The 22,457-nt window shown below is 35.9% G+C and overlaps 2 protein-coding genes across 2 annotated transcripts; both read left to right on the forward strand.

The window, feature by feature from the left end:
• Positions 1-1,774: 1,774 nt before the first annotated feature.
• Positions 1,775-5,032, forward strand: LOC137183854 (caspase b-like). Its single transcript, XM_067591135.1, has 3 exons — positions 1,775-2,172; positions 3,889-3,932; positions 4,066-5,032. Exons 1-2 carry the CDS (start codon positions 1,863-1,865, stop codon positions 3,891-3,893), a joined length of 315 nt encoding a protein of 104 aa, XP_067447236.1. The 5' UTR covers positions 1,775-1,862; the 3' UTR covers positions 3,894-3,932; positions 4,066-5,032.
• Positions 5,033-17,231: 12,199 nt separating this feature from the next.
• LOC137183605 (gamma-crystallin M2-like) lies at positions 17,232-19,767 on the forward strand. Its single transcript, XM_067590780.1, has 3 exons — positions 17,232-17,308; positions 18,083-18,325; positions 19,440-19,767. Exons 1-3 carry the CDS (start codon positions 17,270-17,272, stop codon positions 19,716-19,718), a joined length of 561 nt encoding a protein of 186 aa, XP_067446881.1. The 5' UTR covers positions 17,232-17,269; the 3' UTR covers positions 19,719-19,767.
• Positions 19,768-22,457: the final 2,690 nt, after the last annotated feature.

Genomic DNA, 22,457 nt, shown 5'->3' on the forward strand with positions numbered 1-22,457 from the left:
CATCAACTTGTATTCTTCTTACTAACTGAATGAAGACTGCATTGGGGAACTTTTGAGTCCACTGATGTTTAGTTTAGTTTAGTTTAGTTTAGTTTAGTTTAGTTTAGTAGCTCAACATGTTGATATCTTAGACCTAAACTTAAAACCTACTGTTTTAGCTGTTCTGGCTCTTCATTAAAATGTTATTTAGCCATTTTTTGATTTGTTTCAATTGTTTCTATTGCCTTTTACCGATTCATCTATTCATTTATCCTCTCTCACTACAGTTCTTCATCGAACTGTCCTCACACTCTCATGCTCTGATGTTTGCCGAGTGGCAGTACAGGAACATGACGTGGTCACCTGACAGCGTTCACTGTTCATCTTGACTGATACAACAGAAACCAGCAGAGCAGCACAGATCATCACCATATTTGGTCAAAATTTAGACTCAACTGACACTAATTATCAGACTGACTGCCTTCAACCAATGGCAAGCTTCTGTCCTCTTGTATGAAGAAGTCTGACAGTATAAATGTAAACAGGTCTGGATCAGTCCCTGTCGTTTCTCTCAGCTCTTTGTTCCAATTGTCAGCTCCTTCTCAGATCCATCCAATCTTCAGTTAGAAAGCGTTTCTGCATATTGTGAGTATTCAAGACATTTCTTTCTTAAGTTAAAGGGGACATATTATGCTTTTTCATATTATATACTGTTATGATGTTGTATATCTTTGTTAAACATGGTCAAAGTTCCAAAACTTGAAATCAGCGTATGTAAAATTGCTCCCTGAAAGTCGCTTTAACCCGCTCTGAACGCTTTGTTTGTGACGTCTTTTTTGTACCTTGCTGACGTCCGTTCTGAAGGTCTTGGTTACTAAGGTTGTTAAGTTGTTTTAAATCTTGATAAGTGGGTTTTAAACACACTGTGTAGAACGCTTGAATCTGTAGGATTTTACTCAGCAGTAAATATCACCTCTAATGGTAACAGTGATGCTGGACTGAAGAATGTCAGGTCAGGTGTGAGTCTTAGTAGTTTGAAGTACATCATGGGGGTGACTGTCACTTATCTTGGATCTCAGTCTGCTGTTGTTCAGTGTCATCAGAGAAAATGTTTGCTCATGTGGAGCCAAATAAACTGAGCATCCTTTTGGCACCTCATCTAAATCTGGACTTCCAAATTGACTTTATAAAGGTCATCCTCTGCTAACAGTTTTCTGTACTGGGCTACAGTTGAATCCTCTGGATGATTTCTGTCTCTCTTCCTGTGACAGTTAAGACATTTCCACTGCTAGTGGAAGCGCAGATGTTTGTGTTAATCACAGTGATCGAGCGATCAAAAAAGTAAAATCATTTTACAAACATTACAGTGTTATACGCTGGTTCACAAGTGAGATGCTACTGCAGTGAAGGAGGCTTGATTACTTCTACCTACGACCCAGATTTGGGTATAAATTGAGCCTCTTCAGTAGCTAGCCCTTGTAGTATTTTCCTGAACATTATTGCCTTTGCTGAGCAGACAGGTTAGCTGCCACTTGTATCACCATCTCCTCTTGCTCTTTACCCATGTGCAACTTAATGGACTCGTGTTTTGTTTCAAAATGTCTTCTTACATTATAGTCCACATTATAGTGATTGACTCATTGCAAATTAAACATAATGTTCCTGTGTCTTTGATTTTGACCTGTTTGACTTCTTTTTTTATGTGCTTTTTCACCTACATGTATGACCTATATCCATCCCCCAGGGGATAAATAAAGTTATTTATCTACCCTATCACTTAATCTTAAGGAACCTCATTAAATCTGATCTATTACTTTAGGTGAACCATTCTTTCCTGTGCATACAAGTTTGAAAGGTTTCTCTAATTTTAGCAGGGAACAACGATGGCAACAAATAAAGATCTGCTGAGCACTTTGGAGAATTTGGACAATGACGAGCTGAATCAGTTCAAGTGGCATCTACAGGATGAAGATGTATTGGAAAAGTATGAACCCATCAAAAAGGGCCCTCTGGATGGGGCATGTAGAACCAGAATAGTGCAACTGATGGTGCAGAATTACAGCAGGGAGGCTCCAGAGGTTGCTGTTTTAATTTTAAGGGAGATGAAGAGGAATGACCTGGCGGATGAGCTGGAAGATCTGGCAAACGCTGACCTGGAAGATCTGGCAAATGCTGACCCTGACCCTGGCTCAGGTCAGTCACAAGAAGAAAAAAACACATGAACAACATGTCATCAGTCTTACTTGTATTTAAAGTGCACCAACATTTTTTTTACAGAGAACACAGTGAATCAGTTGTAGGTCATTAGTTTGATGTTGATAGTCTTAAACAGTGTTGATGCAAACAACAGACACGGCACTAAAAATTCAAACCAAAATATTGATATTATACAGCAGGACTGAGTGAAAAGTGCAATATTACTCATTACCGGAGTCCAGTGGTCTCATTAGTTTGTTTTAGACTTTCTGTCAGAAATAAAGCAAAGATGCTGCACCTGATGAATTAACAATCTGCTGGTTTAGTTTCTGTGTTGAGGCAAAGACATAATTTCAGTGAATCATAGTGTTTTTTCACAAATTTAGTCCAATATGAGTCATATATAACCTATGAATATATATATAAAAATATTCATATTAATATTGTGAAACACAAAACCCAGTGAAAACATAAATCACAAAGGTGCTGTCAGACAATTGCTTCAGTTTAGCACCGAAACTAATAACCTCTTCCGATTTACCCTGATGCACCTGAAGACAGAGCAGCGTGAGCCTGTTGTTTAAATTCATGTCTTTCTCAGTGGTCCTGTATTTGTTCTTGCAAATAATAATAATAATAATAATAACTTTATTTGTATAGAAAAGAAATTACATGCACCAAGTACATCACATGAAAGTATGTAAAAAAAACATTAATGTAACATAAGATGGAAAATAAAACCCATTTGATAACATTAATAAAATAATATAAAATAAAGTGAAAATACAATACATAGAATGTGTACTTCAGTGGTGGTAATTAAATAATAACATATTTCGCCATGTTTAAACAATCTGTGAATTGGTGCCTGGGTATCTGAAGCCATAAGCAAACAGAGCCTCCCTTTTCCCAACGGACACAGACTCAACACTGGTCTTGCTATTATTATTATTATTATTATTATTGTTGTTGTTGTTGTTGTTGTTGTTGTTATGCCACTGTTGTGCATCAGAAACCGTTAACATTAGAAAGGTGAATATTGCCTTTGACTTCACTTTATTTTTTATTTTATCTATTTATTTATTGAGAGACATGATTGTGTCTGTAAGTTTTATTGTGATGTCGAGCACCAGGCACCACCAAAGTGTTTTTATCTGACTCAGTGACTTTTGGTTGTGCAGCTGTTATCTGCCACAAGAGCAACATGTATTTCTCTGCATAGTCTCAGTACATTTACTTTAGAATATGTCTGTATTTCCCTGCTAACACTTATTAAGCTTAATCATTTTGTTTTGGAGGATGAGCTCTCTCGGCAGAAACCTCATCACTGCTCTGATCCTTTGAGATCTCCCACAATGCACCTGTTCACCCTGCAGTGTTTGCATCCTATGATTGCTCTTGAAACAAACATTATTGGTGTAAAATTGCTTTCTGGTAACATGTATGTTTTGTTTTTCTTTTAAAAAATGCAGAAAAAATTATGTTTTATGCTTTTTGAAGTCCATGTCATGTTTTATAATACAATGCATGATTCAACTGAATTATATTCTATTCAATGTATTCAGCATATTACATATTACATTTTCAGTGCAGATCTTGTCTCACAGCGTTGACAAAACACAAAAAATATATCAAAATGTTTAGACGCATTGTGACTTTCGGTTGGACTGTGGTTTGTTGAGCAATAACATTGTTTCCTTTATTTACGTTTAGACTGAGTTAATGAAGCTGGCAGTCAACAGGTGACAACAAAAGAGGTAAGTTGACCAATCAGCTGTCAGTTTGGTTACAAATATTAAGACTGCTGTAACACCTGAATATTAAAATACCTGAACAGTTTTTAACTTACACAAGCTGATGTTTCTCTTTCTCTTTTTCTCTTTGTCTCAGCAACAGACATTCATCATCATCATCATTATCATCATCATTATCATCCTCCTCTTCCTCCTTTGTCTCTAATTGTCCTGCTGACACTTTGTCCTCCTCAGCTGTCAGCGCTCTGCAGAACCAACCTGACTCCTCAGATTCTCCAACAGCTGTTCTGACTAGAGCTGCAACAATTAGTTGATTAATCAATTAGGTTTCAACTATTAAATTAAACAGCAACTATTTTGAATGTCGATTAATCATTTTGAGTCATTTTTAAGGAAAAAAAGTCCAAATTCTCTACATTTTTCACCATTTTCTGACATTTTATAGACCAAACAACTAACTGATTAATTGAGGAAATAATTAATCATGAAAATAATCTTTAGTTGCAGCCCTGCTTCTGACAGATTTCTTTAGTTAGAAGTAGACAGCACAAAGTAATGATCATTCTGTGTTTGCCACGTCTGAAAGATTAAAATCATGTGTTATTAGCGGCTATACACTGTAAAATATCATACAGGAATTTAGTGGAATCAACTAATATTTCGTCATTAACTTTACTTAAATATATAAGTTTTATAAGTTCAAGCTAATTAAACCTAAACTTGATTTCTTTTGACTTGAAATGATGAGTTGAATGAATGTACTGCTGAAAGTTGCATGTTTTTTGTAGTTTGTAGAAAACAGACCTGATGAAAACTTACCGTGTGTCTTTAATAAAAATGAATGATGTTAAAATAAGTCATGGTTGTTTCTTTTCATAACAATAAAAACAATGCAAACCATGATGACGGTTAGTGTTAAATTCAGTCCCTACTACCGTACAACAATAAGGTCACTGTTGAAAGTGGAGGTCACATGACTGCTGGATTGGAGAGCACAGGAACACACTCCTTGGAAGCAGGAACGGGTGCATTTGAGTGTCCTGTCCTCGGTTGAGGAGGTCATCTTTTTCCTTTGTTCTTTCCTCCGGAGTGCGTTGAGTGAGTATTTTATTTGATTTGATTTTCCACATCATGTTTGCTTTTTCATTGTAGTTGTAATTGCTAAATGTCTTGATGGACTGAATGAGTTTGATTAAGAGTCGTTTGTTGAATTTAATTTGTATGTTACTTTCTTTCAATTGTAGAAAATTAAACCACTCAGCACCTTAATCTGACTGGAGTAATGGAGAATAAATGCTTTGAAATGGAACCTGTTGACTGTTTCTCCTGTGTTCACATCCATTAAGTCCAGTCCAGTGTATTCTACAGTCACTGAGCGCAGTTTTGATTGTTGTCTTTGTACTGACTCTACAGAGCAAAAGCAGCAACCAAACCTCCAAGTTCTTAGTGTCAAATGAAAAATGGACTCATTTAATGAAGAAAATGTAAACTAAACCAAAATGAGCCTGAATTAGATTTACAACAATAAACAATTACCCGACCAGTTCAATAAATGAACAGATTTCAATCCACCAAACGACAACAAGGGTTTATTCAATGTGCAATATTTAGTAAGTTTTGTTTTGGTGGTGTTAGAAGAACTTTTTGTATTTGTTGACTTAGCCCAAAATTTTAAGGCAGCCTTTTTGCTCATATTTTTAAGTTGAGACAAGAAGTTACATTTTACAGTGTAGTCTCAAGAAATCATATGAAATAACTAACTAATGAATGAAAGGTAATACTTCATTGGATGTTATATATATTCCAAATAAAAAATAATAACCATTATTTAACTGTGGTTGACAGCTATAAAGTTAATGTTTGTGATTTTTATGAATGAGAGCATTGAAGCTCTGACAGATCACTGACCTGCTCTCATTACAATAAACTAACAGTAGAAACAGCTCCACCTGCTGGAAACACAAAAGCATTTAATATGTAAGGCACCCTTTATAAAGGGTTTATAAGCATTCATTAATGCTTTATTAATAGTTAGAAGAATTTTTCATTAATAAGCCCTTAATAAGAATAATTTTGGGGTTGTCAGGTTGTGAAAAATCCTTCCTTTCAATACCACCATATTATTCTTTAGGAAGACACCTCCAATGTTCATCCACTTACCTTCTGGAAAGAGCTGCAGGGCATCCAGACCAACATTATTTGATTATTGTGGCCAAAAATGCTTGATTTTGCAGCAGCTTTTTAAAAAAAAATTGTGATACAATCTGCAATGTTTTATGTGATCTTTTAGGGAATTTCTTGAATTTGTGTTAACTATTGCAATCACAAAATCGCATACGAGGGACTTATTTATCAGCTGGATAATCAGCATCATATCGCTTTTTCAAAGCTTCAGGTTTACTGAGTTGATCATTTCTCTAAAAGCATTCTTATAAACGCTGTATCCAGTTCTCTTTATACATCCATGCCTACAGCATGGCCAGAGAGAAGCACAGCCAGCTACCCTCTGCTAGCCTCCCAGCTAACGTTAGCCTCGGTTCTGCATGTATATCCAACCAGAGCACTGAGCCCCGGTTTGTTATTCAAGTTAAAGTGGGAAAAAGCAGCGGGTCTGACGGGCAGTTTGAGTGAAGTGGAGCCTGTGGAGGAAGCCCTGGGACCGTCAGGGTGAAACAGTCCGTGGAGGGAAGCACAGTCAGGCGGCGGAGGAAATGGCAACAAATCAGCCTCTCATAATCGGTAGAAATGGCTGATGCCGATATTTCATTTTAGAGCTTTTATAGGCCGATACTGATTACGTGCATCCCTAATATAAACTAAAGTCTTCTGTTGTATTTTTGAATGTGAACAACTATAACCATCTCTTCAACTGATGAGTGACTTCATCTATCAGATCAGAGCATCTATAGTAAGAACACTTTAGCCTGTTTTATCTGTCTGACATACTGATGAGGACTGAGCTTCAGTGTGAAACAACACATCTGTACAGATACTAAAACCTTGGTTAATAATGACAATCATAGTAGCAGTACATAGCTATTTTACACATTATGGAAATGAAAAAAATGTTAAGACATAATGAAGATATTCAGTTGACTCTCCTCCATAGATGTATTATGTCATTCCTGTAACATCATCAGATTCAAGATGGACAGTTTTTTGTTTTTTTTATATAAAAATGATGAAAATCAATGCAGCTCAAGTAGAGATATCTTTTTTATTCCACACATTCTTCATTGTCAAAACTTGGCGCCTATATAACCCACAATGCAACTCAACTACTGACTGATTTAACATCTGAATAGTCAAAAATGTGGACAGGTTTTAATTAATCAAACTAATGTGTCTCTCTGTCTCTGTTTCATACAGAACAACAGACATTCATTATTTTGATCATCATCTTCATCCTCCTCCACTGTGTCCTCAATGTCTTAGAGTTAATGTTTGTGTTTTTATTAAGTCTAGGCTCATCTTTAACCAACATTAGCCAGACCGTAGTTACTATGAGCACATAGAGTAAAGAAATCATTTTTTGAAAATGTTGGCATTGAACAGAATCCAGGGTTTTGCAGAGTTGTCCAACCTTAACATTCTTGTCTTGTAAGTTACCACTGATGAAAACCCAACATTTCCTGAAATGAAATGAAATGAAATGAAACGTGTTCCTCACTGAATTAGCAGAGCTTCGTTAGTGACACTAAAAACTAGTTGACACAACAATTAATGGAGATATTTGGAGCTCTATGTTCAGTGGATCTGTTCGAAATAATGCAGGGACGAATAGTACAAGCAGAACCAGCACAGTGATAATGATGTTTGATGAAGAGCTGCAGACAATCAGCACACCTCCAACATGTCAACTACTTATTTTACTTTGCCCTGCTGTGTGATGGAGCCATGGCTCAGCGTGACTACCCCCAAAACAATGGAAAAATGCCATAATGTTAGCAGAGTGGCGCAGCGAACTGGCGCGCTGTGCCTGGAGCGGATGACCATATAAAAAAATCCATCATGAGTCGACATCGGCTCCGGCGGAAAGTAGAAAAAAATGTTGGAACTGAGCGTTCAGAGCAGTCTGAAGCTGGTGCTTTTTGCTCAGAGGGATTACGTCTACATATGTTTACTTCATTATATGACACTTTGGCCATGTTTAATATGAACATCTGACATTGTAACATTATATATATGAATGAAAATAAGGAAAAGCATAATAGGTTCCCTTTAATTCCAGTCATGCTAAACTCATGCTAATGCTAACTATCTTAGCAGATGCTCAGTAGCTGCTGTCTCTTTTGAGTGAAATTCATGTGATTCTGTGCATCATTCAACATCAATAAGCAGCATAGAAACAGTTAATAAACACTATAATGTAATAAGCAGGAAGAGAAAGTGTATGTATATATGTACGGACGAGTAACAAATTAAAGGAAAAACCGGTACAGGCCTGAATGCTTGACCCCTACAATGAGGGGATCTGGTGCCTCTGTTGCCTTTAGGGGCATTTTGCTGGCATGGTTTGGGTCCACTTGTCCCCTTAGAGGAAGGGTCACTGCAAATCAATACAAAGTTGTTCTGAGTTATCACCTTTATCCTATGATGAAACATTTCTATCCTGATGGGAGTGGTCCCTTCCAGGATGACAATGCCTCAATTGACAAGACACAAGGGGTCACTGAATGGTTTGACGAGTGTGAAATTGATGTGAATCATATGCTATGGCCTTCGCAGTCACCAGATCTCAACCCAATTGAACACCTATGGGAGATTTTGGACTGACGTGTTAGATAGCGCTCTCCACCATCATCATCAAAACACCAAATGAGGGAATATCTTTTGGAAGAATGGTGTTCATCCCTCCAGAAGAGTTCCAGAGACTTGTAGAATCAATGCCAAGGCTGAGAAAGACCATTGTCGTCGATGTATCCTGGTGTTTGCAGCTGTTAGTTTTTGCTCCTTGTGTTTCAAGTCAGCCAGTTCTGTTTTGTCTTTGTCTGCCTGTAACCAGAGTCTGGTAAATAAATTATTATTTTCTTCAGTTCCTGTTTCCTGCTAGTTGTTTCTTTATTTAGGTCCACTTGCCTGCATAACTGTGACAATGATATTTTGTAGTGTCCTATTTTATTTTCTATAATATCCATACAGAGAGGATGTCACTGGGAATCTGTCTGGACATGATTTAGATGGACACTTGATAACTTCTGCATCAACAAGATACTGAAGTTTGCAACTTTGCAAAGTTGAAGCTCAGTGGTGGTCTGACCGTCTGAAGGAAGCTCACATTAAAGAAACCCAGTTTGCTTATGGACACAGTTTTATGTTTCCTGGGCCCATAGCATCTCAGAGTAGGAAATTAGTCCTAACTACCCAAAAATTCTCAGAGTGATGCAAATTTGGTCCTACTTTTACACCTAGGAATAGGAGCATGTTATCAATATTCCTATGACATAAAAGTATTCATACCTTGGAATATATTTAGGAGGGCTTTAAAGGTGTCCTAACCTGTTAGTAGTTACCAGAAGATGGCTGCATTGAAACAACGTCAAGCATGCACATTTAGGGAAAGGAGGGATGTTTTGCAAACACCCGATGTCAACATAATCAAAAGATACTGATTAGACAGAGATGGTATATGTTATGTGACAGACCTTGTGTGTTATGGTATCTCTCCATCTACAGTACGATTGTATGCAAAGATGAAGGTAATTGCCACTTTACGCTTCTTGGCAACAGGAAAAATGCAGCAGTGTAACAGCAATGATTTGGGTCCATCACAGCCTACTATCAGAACTATCCCTCAAACCTCTGGGCACTTATGGCACCTCATATCATAAAAACATTGCACGCCAGACTTTTCAAAAACAAGTTGCTTTTATGCAGCTCATCGGCTCATTGCCCCACACATGGATGAAGATTGATACATCAATGGCAAGCGTTACTATAGCATCAACACCAAAGTGGTTTTTGATGCCAGTTACATGATTCTCAATGTTGTTGCCAATTGGCCTTGATCTAGCCTACCCATGACTTGAGAGTTCTCAGTGAGAGTGGGCTCAACATGCTGTTTGAAAACAATATTGTACCCCCTGGATGTCACCTGCTTGGTGATAATGGGTACCCCCAGAGTAGGTGGCTGCTGACCCCTTTCCTTAGACCCCTTCCCGGCGTTCAGCAATGAGGCCAAACACAATCATTTTGTTTTACTGGGCTTAAATAGGCTATATTATGGAAGCACATTGCATTCACCAAAGAAAAATAAATTTGGAGATGTTTTCTTGTAATTATTAGATGGTAAGTCATAATTACGAGAAAACATCTCAGAATTTACACATGGCTACACATGTCCTTACATTTACAACCTCTCATTGTCACACACTTGGATACAGTCGACAATACCATATCACAAGATGTCATTTATCAAACAGGTTATGATGGGATATCAAACAAGTGTCTTATATTTATTCATCACCCCACTTTTAAACAGTCTTTTAAATTTCTGAATTGCACTACACATTTTTAATTCATCCTCAAGATTGTTTCATACATTTATACGTATGTATTTTTTATATTCGTCTTTGTCCTTAATTTTTTAAACATAAATATTCATTTAAGTTCATATTTGCTGTCTCTTTACAAACATATTTAGAATATTACATGGTAACAAATTATTATACACTTTATACATTATTTGTCCAATCTTATAATCAACTGAATATTTTAATTTTGATATCTGTAGTTTTGTGAACAGGCCATTAGTTGATTCTTTATGATCCGATTTAGAGAGAATTCTTATGGCTCCTTTTTGTAAGATGAAAACTGGTGTGGGTTTATAGGTTTTGTATGCATTCCCCATATTTCTAAGCCATAGGTGATGTATGGAACAATAATTGAGCAATATAAAACATTCAACACATGCTGATTTAACAGATCCTTAAAGTCTTATATAGTATTGATATTGACTTTGATATTTTTGATTTTACATGACTGATATGCGTTTTCCAACATAATCGATGATCAAGTATAACACAGAGAAATTTTGTTTCATATACTTTTTCCATTTCTTCTTCATTTATCCTTAACTTAACTTCTGTATTTATGGCAGGGTTTCCAAAAATGATGAACTTTGTTTTGCTTGCAATTACAGACAACTTGTTTACATCAAACTATTTCTTAACTATTTTCATTTCTCTCTCCACTATTCTCAAAATACCATTTAAATTCATCCCAGAACAAAAAAGTTAGTATCATCTGCAAACAAGATATTTTTGAACCACGTGAACACTTTACAGAGATCGTTTAAATACAATATAAATAATTTTGGGCCAAGAACTGAACCCTGTGTGACACCACAGTTTACTTTCAAAGATTCAGAAACAGTGTTGTCTGTTGAAACATGCTGCCATCTGTTATTCAAGCAGGAAGTAAGCCATGAGTGAGCTACTCCTCTGATGCCATATTTATACATTTTATGTAATAAAATTTTGTGATCAATAGTGTCAAAAGCTTTCTTTAAATCTATAAAAAAAAAAATCCCACTATATTTTCCTTCTTGTCTATTGCTGTAGCTAATTCTTCCACAAGTTTCATTAATGCTAACCCAGTAGAATGATTAGCTCTAAAACCATATAGATTATCCCTCTAAATATTATACTTCTCAATAAAATTGTCCAATCTTCTAACACATCATTTTTCCAGTATCTTTGAAAACTCAAGAGGCAGTGCAGCTGGTCTGTAATTAGAAAATAAATGTTTATCACCAGTTTTATACAAAGGAAACACTTGAGCAAGTTTCATTTGATCAGGAAATGTCCCTGTTTTAAAGGAAAGATTGCAAATATATGTCAGAGGTTTAACCACACTCTCAATATTTTTTTTTTTTGTAAAGCCATATCAATTTCATTGTTATCTGTGGACCTTTTACTTTTAAATTATACTATATCCATTTCTTCAAATTCATGTACAGCACTGAGACAAAGTTGACAAAGTACAGTATATAAAAAATAAATAAAAACAAAAATATAAAAAGTCCAGTAGGTGGCAGTATTGTCTTAAAAACAAAATTAAAACCTTCTGTCTTAAAAAAGACTTTATTATATACTGTCAATGAATTTACACAAATAAACTTGCATTTCTGATAAAAGAATGTGCGTCTACAGTTTCTTTATATAGTAATCTAAAGTAAAGACCTCAATTTGTTGTTTGCTTTGTTATGTTTTGGATACTTTTTTTCAATTACACTGATATTTCAGTTTATTTTACTTATTTTACATTGAGGAATTAAACATTTTGTAAATCTATATGTGTTGTGTCTTTATATTGTGTTCATCATGTAAAGAGGTTGTTCTGGGGGGAACCATAAGTGTCATCATTCATCACGGTAACAGGTTTTTACAGTAGTGTTTTGAGTTGATCTCACCAGTGTGTAATGGCTGTTTTGTAGTATGTGTTTGTGTATTTGATGGTGTTTGTGTGATGACTGAAGGCAAAGTTTGGTTTAGATGTAAGACTACATGGTTTTGAGTGGAGAGTTTGGTTTCAACATGGATGTTTGAAGTTTGTGAAGATGAGTGTGCAGTTATGCATTTGTGTTTAGAGTTTTGGGAAATGGAGCATAATTTCAAGAAATGTGTCTTAGCAATCAAGGAAAAACTGTAAAATAAATAAAACAAATAAAAGATTTTAACATATTAAAAACATATATCGGCCTGTTCTCTTCACGCCAATAAACATTATGTTTATATTTGTTTTATATGTACATTTTTAATTTATATATTTATATTTATATAAACATTATACTGTGTTATAAACTATAAATAAAGTCATGTTGGTTTTCTCTCATTTAAAAAAAACTTTTGGATATTTTCAGGTTTAATTTTCTGACTTCACTTGATTTGTAAAATCAGTTTATTTCTGAAAAAAAGTGTCTTTTTTTTACTTAAGATGTCTTGTTTTGTATCTGAGCTCCATTTTAATGTTTAATGTTTTAAAAATAACATTTTTCATATTTCTGCTCAGCAGTAACACTTTAAGTCCCCTTTTTATCATTAATAATAGTAAATAAACAGTTATAAATGGTTTATAACACACTATAATGTAGTTATAAGCAGATAAAGAAAAAGACATTTTTAAATGTTTATTAATATACATTATTTTTCAGCAATTAACACTTATTATTGCAACTGTGTTTTACTATATTGTCATTCTTTATCTGTGTAAACAGAGACAGAGAGAGAGAGAGTCAGCTGAGTGTTGGTAAAAGTTTGTACGTTTTAAGACAACAGTTCAGAGTGTGAATGTGACTGACAGCTTTATTGGGCTTTGGGAAACAGTGATCATTTCTCACCATTCTCTGACATTTTATAGACCAGACAACTAATCGATTAATAGAGAAACTAATCAACACATTAATGAGAATAGTTGTTAGTTGCAGCTCTAAACTCTGGTCACCGTGAATGATAGTCAGATGTGTTACTCGTCCTTCCACCACTCCGACCTCCACGTCCTTATATTGTGAAAGTCTTACTTTAAAAGACATAAATCATGAGTTCCAAAATCGTCCAATGGGGCTGTAATTCCTCTGACACTGATTCACAGAGTCAAACAGTGACGTTGAAAAAACTAAAAGATCACATACTTATATACTCTACTACATGTCGAAGGGAAATATTGTACTTTCTACTCCACTAAATTTATTTGACAGCTTTAGTTACTTTCAGATGAATATTTGTGGTCGGGGTCACATTTCACATGTCTATGAGTTGTTAACAGCTCCACCAAATAGTGATTTTTCCTCTTTAAACTTCTCACATGCTTTCATTTCAATAAATGTTCAAATGATCCAATATTTCACCAAAAATCAAAGATTAGAGAAAAGGTCCAAACACTGAAAACAGATTTATCAGAACTTTTTTTTCTTTTCTTCTTTCCTCTCCCATTAATCATCTCACGACCCCTCAGATTTATCTGCTCACCCTTTTTATCTGGTGACTTAATGGTCACAGTCACTGATAAGTCATCAGGTCTGCAGTTATTAATGATTATAAAGGGTTAAATGTTTCACATTTTCTAAGTCATCACATCTGCAGTTATATTCAATGAGTCATTAATGAAAATAATTAAACTGCAGTTATAAATGTTAATAAGTTGTTAATAAATGGATGTTGGTTGTGATGCCCTGCAGCTCTTTCCAGAAGGTAAGTGGATGAACATTGGAGGTGTCTTCCTAAAGAATAATATGGTGGTATTGAAAGGAAGGATTTTTCACAACCTGGCAACCCCAAAATTATTCTTATTAAGAGCTTATAAATGCTCATGTGGAGCCAAATAAACTGAGCATCCTTTTGGCACCTCATCTAAATCTGGACTTCCAAATTGACTTTATAAAGGTCATCCTCTGCTAACAGTTTTCTGTACTGGGCTACAGTTGAATCCTCTGGCTGACTTCTGTCTCTCTTCCTGTGACAGTTAAGACGTTTCCGCAGCTTTGCGTGTTGTCTTTGTACTGACTCTACAGAGCAAAAGCAGCAACCAAAGCTCCAAGTTCTTAGTGTCAAATGAAAAATAGACTCTTTAAAATGAAGGAAATGTAAATGAAAACCAAAATGAGCCTGAATTAGATTCACAATATCAAACTACCTGACCAGTTCAATAAATAATAATGGACTACGGATGCAAATTAGCTTCAAGCTAACTCCGGTGCAGTGCATCATTTATGCTTAATACTGCACACTGTCCTGTTCAATAAATCAAATCAATTAAGAGATTTCAAGCCACCAAACAACAACAAGTGTTTATTCAACATGCAACATTTAGTCAAGATAACTTTTGGAGGTGTTAGAAGAACTTTTTGTATTTGTTGACTTAGCCTAAAATTTTGAGGCAGGCTTTTTGTTCATATTTTTAAGTTGAAACAAGAAGTTATATTTTACAGTGTAGTCTTAAGAAATCATATTAAATAAAATGTGTAATTAATACATGAAAGGTGTTATGACCCGGCTCATAGGCCATGACAAAAAAAACCCAACAATACAACGGTTGTACTCAAAAATCAATCAATCATATTTATTCTTAAAGAAATTACAACAAAATATTAATCTAACGTGTGAAGTGGTCAGTCATTAGGTCAGTAGTGTTGGTGAGTGGATGTGTGAATGTGTAGTGTTGTAGCGTGTAAACTGAAGAAAAGTTCAACAAAACATGTGGTGTCAGGGGGAGAGCCAACAATGGAGTGAGAGAGGAAGGAATGGGGATGGCTGATCCTAAATGCATTCTGGATGGATTGGCAAATCACATTAATTGATTCTCCGCCTACCTGGACCTGAAGGGAAAAACACAATCACAGAGCAGCCCGGGGCAAGACACAAACCTATGGGCCATGGCAAAGCCAGAGGGATGTCACAAAGGTAACACTTCTTTGGATGTTATTCCTATATATAATATATTCCAAATAAAAAATAATAATCATTATTTAACTGTGACAGCTATAAAGTTAATCTTTGTGATTTTTATGAATGAGAGCATTGAAGCTCTGACAGATAACTGACCTGCTCTCATTACAGTAAACTGACAGTAGAAACAGCTCCACCTGCTGGAAACACAACACCGTTTAATGAGTATAGCAAAAATTAATGCATTAAGCATTAATTAATGGCTTAATTAAGGGTTAGTAGTTTTGTTCATTAATAAGCCCTTAATAAGCATAATTTTGGGGTTGCCAGGTTCTGAAAAGTGTTTCCTTTCAATACCACCATGTTATTCTTTAGGAAGACACCTCCAACAATTTATTAACATTTATAATTGCATACTTTAATTATTTTCATTAATGACTCATTAAATAAATCTGCAGACCTGATGACTTATCAGTGACTGTGACTATTAAGCAATTAATTACAATTTACAACACCCAAGAACTTATTACTAAATCTTCTTTTGGGTGAAGTTAGAAGACAAAAGAGCAAAATAGCACATTGGATGTTTCAGAGGGATTAAGTAAAACATCTGTAATAGTACCGGTCTAGTATTACCACAATTATAAATCATTTTTTCAAAGAGGTTTTTGAACAGGCTGCAAAATGCTGTGTATGTCCCTGAAGAAATGATCAATTAGACCATCATAAATCATCATAAATTATTCATTAGATTCATAAATGACTATGAATCATTACTTAATTGTTAAATATGTCACACTTTCTAATAAACTCATCAGGTCTGCAGTTATATTTAATAATTCATTGATGACAATAATTAAAGTCTGCAGTTATAAATATGACATAATTAGATTATTAATACTGAAGCATCAGTGTTAGAGCAGCGTGTTACTGTTGTAGCTGCTGGAGGTGGAGCTAGTTTCAACTACTTTATATACAGTTAGCTAGTTTAGTCCACTGGTTCAATATGGTGGTGAAATATTGGATCATTTGAACATTTATTGAAATGAAACTATGTGAGAAATTTAGAGGGAAAATTCACTATTTGGTGGAGCTGTTAACAACTCATAGACATGTGAAATGTGACCCCGACTACACACTGCTTTTTGTAAGACGTCAAAAGCCAAAAAGGTTGAAAACCACTGGTTTCATCTTTAACAATGTGTTGTATTTTAAAAGCTTGTTATATTATCCATTTTGTCAAATCTTCATCTGAAAAGTAACTAAAGCTGTCAAATAAATGTAGTGGAGTAGAAAGTACAATATTTCCCTCTGAAATGTAGTGGAGTGGAAGTATAAAGTAGCATCAATGGAAATACTGAATTAAAGTACAAATACCTCAAAAATTTTCTTAAGTACAGTGATGAAGTAAGTGTACTTAGTTACTTTATAACACTGCTTATCAGAGAGTGGTATTGAATTTTGTATTCGTATCCATCCTGTTTACTTGATTACTTGATTAGTCAACTAAAAACTTATGAACTGTACTTATGAACATACATCATCCTGACAGCAGAACTCAATCATTAAAAAATTAGTCAACAAATTGCCAGGAAAACTCTTTCATCTGCTGAGGAAGACCTTGTGATATGACTGAAAGCTACATGGACCTTTATTGTGAGATTGTTTTGTCAGAGGGGTTTTAATGAAGAGCAGCATGATACAGAATATCACTGGTAATTTAAAGGGTCAGACAGGTGTGCTGTTTGTCAGTGATGATGTCAGCGGGGGCTAAACAGGTGAACAAAATGCTGCTGATGCTGAAGGCCTCACACAGTCATTGTTAACCCTTTCAAAGAGGCTTTGTGTGTCTCTGCTGACTCAGTGCTCTGAAACACAAAGCAGCTCGTTGCTCAGGTGTATAAAAGCTGTGAGCTCAAACAGGTATGAAGCACACCAACGACACACCAACAGCACATGAACATGTCCACCACCGATATGAACATGAAGAGCAAGGTAAGTCCCAGAATGCATTGTTTCTCTACATTTTATTTTGAAAAACAAACACACACACAGGAGTGAGATCAGCTGGAAAACACACATCTCTGATTCTGAGAGTCACATGACTTTCCAACCTCTGAAGCTAGATAACAGTAGAGATTGATCAGTATTGATACTCACCTGATCAGGCTGATAATGTATTGATTATTACACAGTGGTGGTAAGTAATTAAGTACATTTACTCAAGTAGTGTACTTCAGTACAATTATGAAGTACTTGAGTATTTCCATGTGATGCTACTTTATACTTCCACTCCACAACATTTCAGAGGGAAATATTATACTTTGTACTCCACTACATTTATTTGACAGCTTTAGATACTTTTCAGATGAAGATTTGACACAATGGATAAAATAACAAGCTTTTAAAACACAACACATTGTTAAAGATGAAACCAGTGGTTTCCAACCTTTTGGGCTGTTGATGTCTTACAAAAAGCAGTGTGTAGTTCAAACTAGCTCGACCTCCAGCAACTACAGTAACATGCTGCTTTCACTCTGATGCTTCAGTATTAATAATCTAATGATGTCATATATAATAATATATCAGTCAGACCAAACCAATACTTTTACTGCAATACTTTAACTACATCAAGCTGATAATACTTATGTACTTTTACTTAAGTAGGATTTTTCATGCAGGACTTTTACTTGTAATGAAGTAAAGCTGTGACCAGTGATTATTTTCATATATACAGTATAGACAACGACTCTTCTGTCTCTGTCTCAGATCGTTTTCTACGAGGAGAGGAACTTCCAGGGTCGTTCCTATGAGTGCAACAGTGACTGCCCCGACCTGTCCACCTTCCTGAGCAGGTGTCAGTCCTGCAGGGTGGAGAGAGGCTGCTTCATGGTCTATGACCGCACCAACTTCATGGGCAACCAGTACTTCCTGAGGAGGGGCGAGTACTCCGACTACATGAGCATGATGGGAATGAGCGACTGCATCAGGTCCTGCCGCATGATCCCCATGGTAACCACACAACCAATCACATTACAGACTGACTGACAGTAAGACTTTCACAATGTAAGGACGTGGAGGTCGGAGTGGTGGAAGGACGAGTAGCACGTCTGACTTTCATACACAGTGACAAGAGTTTAGAGCTGCAACTAACAACTATTCTCATTATCAATTAATCTGTCAGTTATTTTCTTGATTAATCAATTAGTTGTTTGGTCTATAAAATGTCAGAGAATGGTGAAAAATGTCAATCGCTGTTTCCAAAGCCCAAGGTGGCGTCCTCAAATACCTTGTATTGTCCTGATGAACAATCCACAACTGAAGTATATTCAGTTTACTATCAAAGAATAATAAAGAAACCAGAAAATATTCATATTTGAGAAGCTGGAATCAGAAAATTTGGATATTTTTCTTAAAAAATTACTCCAAGCTTAGCATAAAGACTGGAAACCGGGGAACAGCTAGCCTGGCTCTGTCCAAAGTTAACAAAATCCAGTACCTGTGAAGTTCACTGATTAACATGTTATATGTCAATTGTTTAATCCGTACAAAAACTAAAATGTAAAAACTGATCGTTCTGCGCCTAAAACCACAAACAAATAAGAAAGCGGACAAATTTACTCAACAAAAAATGTCCAATCATCCTGTAATTAAGTGACCATGAGCGGATAATGTAAAAAGAGAGGATTTTAAAAAGGCTGGCAGGGTAAGTCCAACCAGGTGTAACAGTAAAGTTTATTCTTCAGCATTCGGAGGAAAAACATGTTTTGCTTATGTGATTGTGAGTTCTGAAGTTTGTCAGGAAATATGTCATAAATATGTAATTTGAATGACTGAAGCTTCACATTAGCTTCATATAAACTTTTAAATACAGAAGGAGGACTGTGGATTTTGTCCCCCATCACTTACATTGTAATTGCATTATGAAGGGATCTTCTAATTTTGAACCTGTCCTTTAACCTAAACCCATAGTGTGTACATTGATCAGGCGTCCACATACTTCTGGCCATGTAATGTATTTAGGTACAAATAAGGACTGATCTAAATTAACTCCCAAGAACTCCTCATGTGTTCAACTGATACTGACTGTTTGTTGATTACTGATGAGTGACTCCATGTGTTGCAGCACCGTGGATCTTTCAGGATGAAGATCTACGAGAGGGAGAACTTCGCAGGCCAGATGTCCGAGCTGATGGACGACTGCGAGGACATCATGGAGCGTTTCCGCATGTCCAACTGCATGTCCTGTAACGTGATGGAGGGACACTGGCTGATGTTCGAGCAGCCCCAGTTCAGAGGCAGGATGGTGTACATGAGGCCTGGAGAGCACAGGACCTTCATGAACCTGGGCATGGGCAGCATGAGGTTCATGAGCATGAGGCGCATCCTGGACTCCTGCTACTAGACACTGTTAACACTGAGAAATAATAAAGTGCTGTTTGTGTAAATAATAATGTTTACTGTCTGTTTCTTGAGCCACAACACAAAGAGTAAAGAACAGAAATTATCAAATTAAAGTTATTTAAGTTAATTAAATTATGTAAATACTAACCAAAGAAAGCTAAACCTATTCTTTCTTTTTTATTTGGATCCTCATTAGCTTCCACAAAGTGATCACTGGGCTTCTTGAGTTCCAAACAAAGACTTGAGAATAAAAACAATCTCAATAAAACAAGAAAGGACAAAACAAAGATCAGAAAAGAAATGAAAATAACTGGACATATAATAATGAAGACAACAGACACAAACAATAAAAACAAAAACAAAAGTGTCAATATAAAAGCCAAAAAAAGAAAAGAAAATTAAAAGGTTTCCAAGAAGTAAAAGTAACATCTGAACTAAGTTTGAATCTACTTATTGATTTTTCTACATTATCTTTAATGTAAAAGTGTTATTCCACATCCCTGAATGAAGCAGCAGCTTTAAAGGGTACCTAATGTGTTGATTTCCAGCTCTAAATTTTTATTCAGGGACTCGACTAGAGTGGATTTTCATGATTCACAGTTCAAAAATACTCCTTATTTATCTTATACTGGCCCTTTATGCAGCCCCTCAGTTCAGCCTCTGTCTCTAACAGGTAGTCTTAGCTCTTGTCTCTTTAAGACCCCCTTTCCAATGAGCCCACTCTGTTCTGATTGGCCAGCTTTCTGTATCAGAGTTGTGTTAAGTTACCGCTGATGCAAACCCCATGTTTCCTGCTGTACTGCTTCATATTAAAAGCTTTTAAATGACTAAATAATATGAGACTTTTATTGTAAAGAATTTACAGGAAATGAAACATGTTCCTCACTGAATTAGCAGAGCTTTGTTAGTGGAGCTAAAAACCAGTTGACACAACAACATGTGGAGATATTCAAAGCTCTTTGTTGAGCGGATCAGTTAGAAATAATGCAGGGAGGAATAGTACAGGCAGAAACAGCAACAGTGATAATGATCTTTGATGAAAAGCTGCAGATGCCCAGCACACCTCCAACAAGTAAATTACTTATTTTACTTTGCCCTGATGTGTAATGGAGTCATGGCTCGGTGTGACTACCCCCAAAACAATGGAGAAACGCCATAATGTTTGTGGAGTGGAGCAGCGAACTGGCAAGCTGTGCATGGAGCAGATGACCATGTAAAGAAATCTGTCATCAGTCGGCGTCTGTTTGGGCTGAAAGTAGAAAAAACTGTTGGAACTGAGTGTTCAGAGCAGTCTGAAGTTGGTGCTTTTTGCTCACAGGGATTATTTCTACATACGTTTACCTCATTATTTGACACTTTGGCCACGTTTAATATGAACATCTGACAATGTAGCATTATATATATGACTGAAAATAAGGAAACACATAATAGGTCCTCTTTAAGTCCAGTCATGCTAAACTTATGTTAATGCTAACTATCTTAGCAGATGTTCAGTAGCTGCTGTCTCATTTTAGTGAGATTCATGTGATTCTGTTTATCATTCAACATCAATAAGCAGCATAGAAACAGTTTATAAACACTATAATGTAATAAGCAGGGAGAGAAAGTGTTTGTATATATGCTGTATAAAATAATTTACAGTACAAGAATATGAAATATATTAGTATTTATGTAAAAGATGATTTACACAAGACATATAACTGTTAGCAAAGTGCCGTTTGGTGCCCTAGGCGAAACGTCCACTGTGCCCCTTAAGGAATCAATCAAGGGAGAGTAAGGGGGTGGTTGTGGGAGGATCAATAATGTCAACACACATATAAGACTGAATAATTTAAGATTTTAATCTGTTCAAAATTTTGAGGCAGGCCATCTCCCTCACCTTGTTAATTGTGGCAGTATTGAACTTTTTGGTGATGACTCCATTATTTTCTTCATATAGTTCCATCAGCAGGGTTTGTTACGCTGCTGAGAAGAACACCACTCTAGTTTTCCCTTCTTTATCCGACATAGTATCTTCTTTTCGACAATCGATTGTTCTGAGCTGCTTATATCCTCTGTGCACACGCACAGTGCAAGCTTATTCAAGCCTGGCTGGAGTTAGCATTGACTAGACATGGCTAAGTTGCGTTAATGGAACGACTTGAGCCTCCAGCCTCCTTTAGCTGCGTTGATGAAATACCCATAAGGTGAGACTCACCTGTAATCAGTGACAGACTGGGACACAAAAGCAGCTCTGGAGATTAATCAAGAGCAGCCTGACACATACAGCACACAGTTACTACACAGTCTCATGTGGTTGTCATAATAACATCATTTCTGACAGTTGAACATGCCTTTAAATATAAGTTTATTATTAAACCAAATTTGAGGGTTAATATCTTACACTGCACTGTAACTTTTATTCTCCTGTTTTATCTGTCTTATTCGATTTTAGCTTATTTTTTCCCAATTTAAAACATTTTAATTGTATTTAAATGTCTTTTTTACATTGCCTTGTGTTGCTTTTATATTCTTGATTGGTGCCTTTTGTGTTTTATGTAAAGCACTTTGAATTGCCTTGTTGCTCAAATGTGTGATACAAATAAATTTGCCTTGTCTTAAAGTATTAAGAGTAAAAGTGTTTGTTTTGCAGAAAATTGGCCACTATGACTGATATGTTAATTCAGCTGGGTAAAGGAAAGAAGAAAAAACAAAGTTCTGCCACACAAAGTTTAGTTAATTTTTCAGACTTTTCTGTAAA

Source organism: Thunnus thynnus, chromosome 5 (genome assembly GCF_963924715.1).
Source record: "Thunnus thynnus chromosome 5, fThuThy2.1, whole genome shotgun sequence".
Classification (NCBI taxonomy): domain Eukaryota; kingdom Metazoa; phylum Chordata; class Actinopteri; order Scombriformes; family Scombridae; genus Thunnus; species Thunnus thynnus.

Bases quoted from the DNA above. Each gene is read 5' to 3' on its own strand.
- LOC137183605 (XM_067590780.1), top strand. From the start codon at position 17,270: ATGAACATGTCCACCACCGATATGAACATGAAGAGCAAG. The intron at 17,309-18,082 runs GTAAGTCCCAGA...TCTCTGTCTCAG, and splicing joins ATATGAACATGAAGAGCAAG to ATCGTTTTCTACGAGGAGAG. The intron at 18,326-19,439 runs GTAACCACACAA...CATGTGTTGCAG, and splicing joins CCTGCCGCATGATCCCCATG to CACCGTGGATCTTTCAGGAT.
- LOC137183854 (XM_067591135.1), top strand. From the start codon at position 1,863: ATGGCAACAAATAAAGATCTGCTGAGCACTTTGGAGAATTTGGACAAT.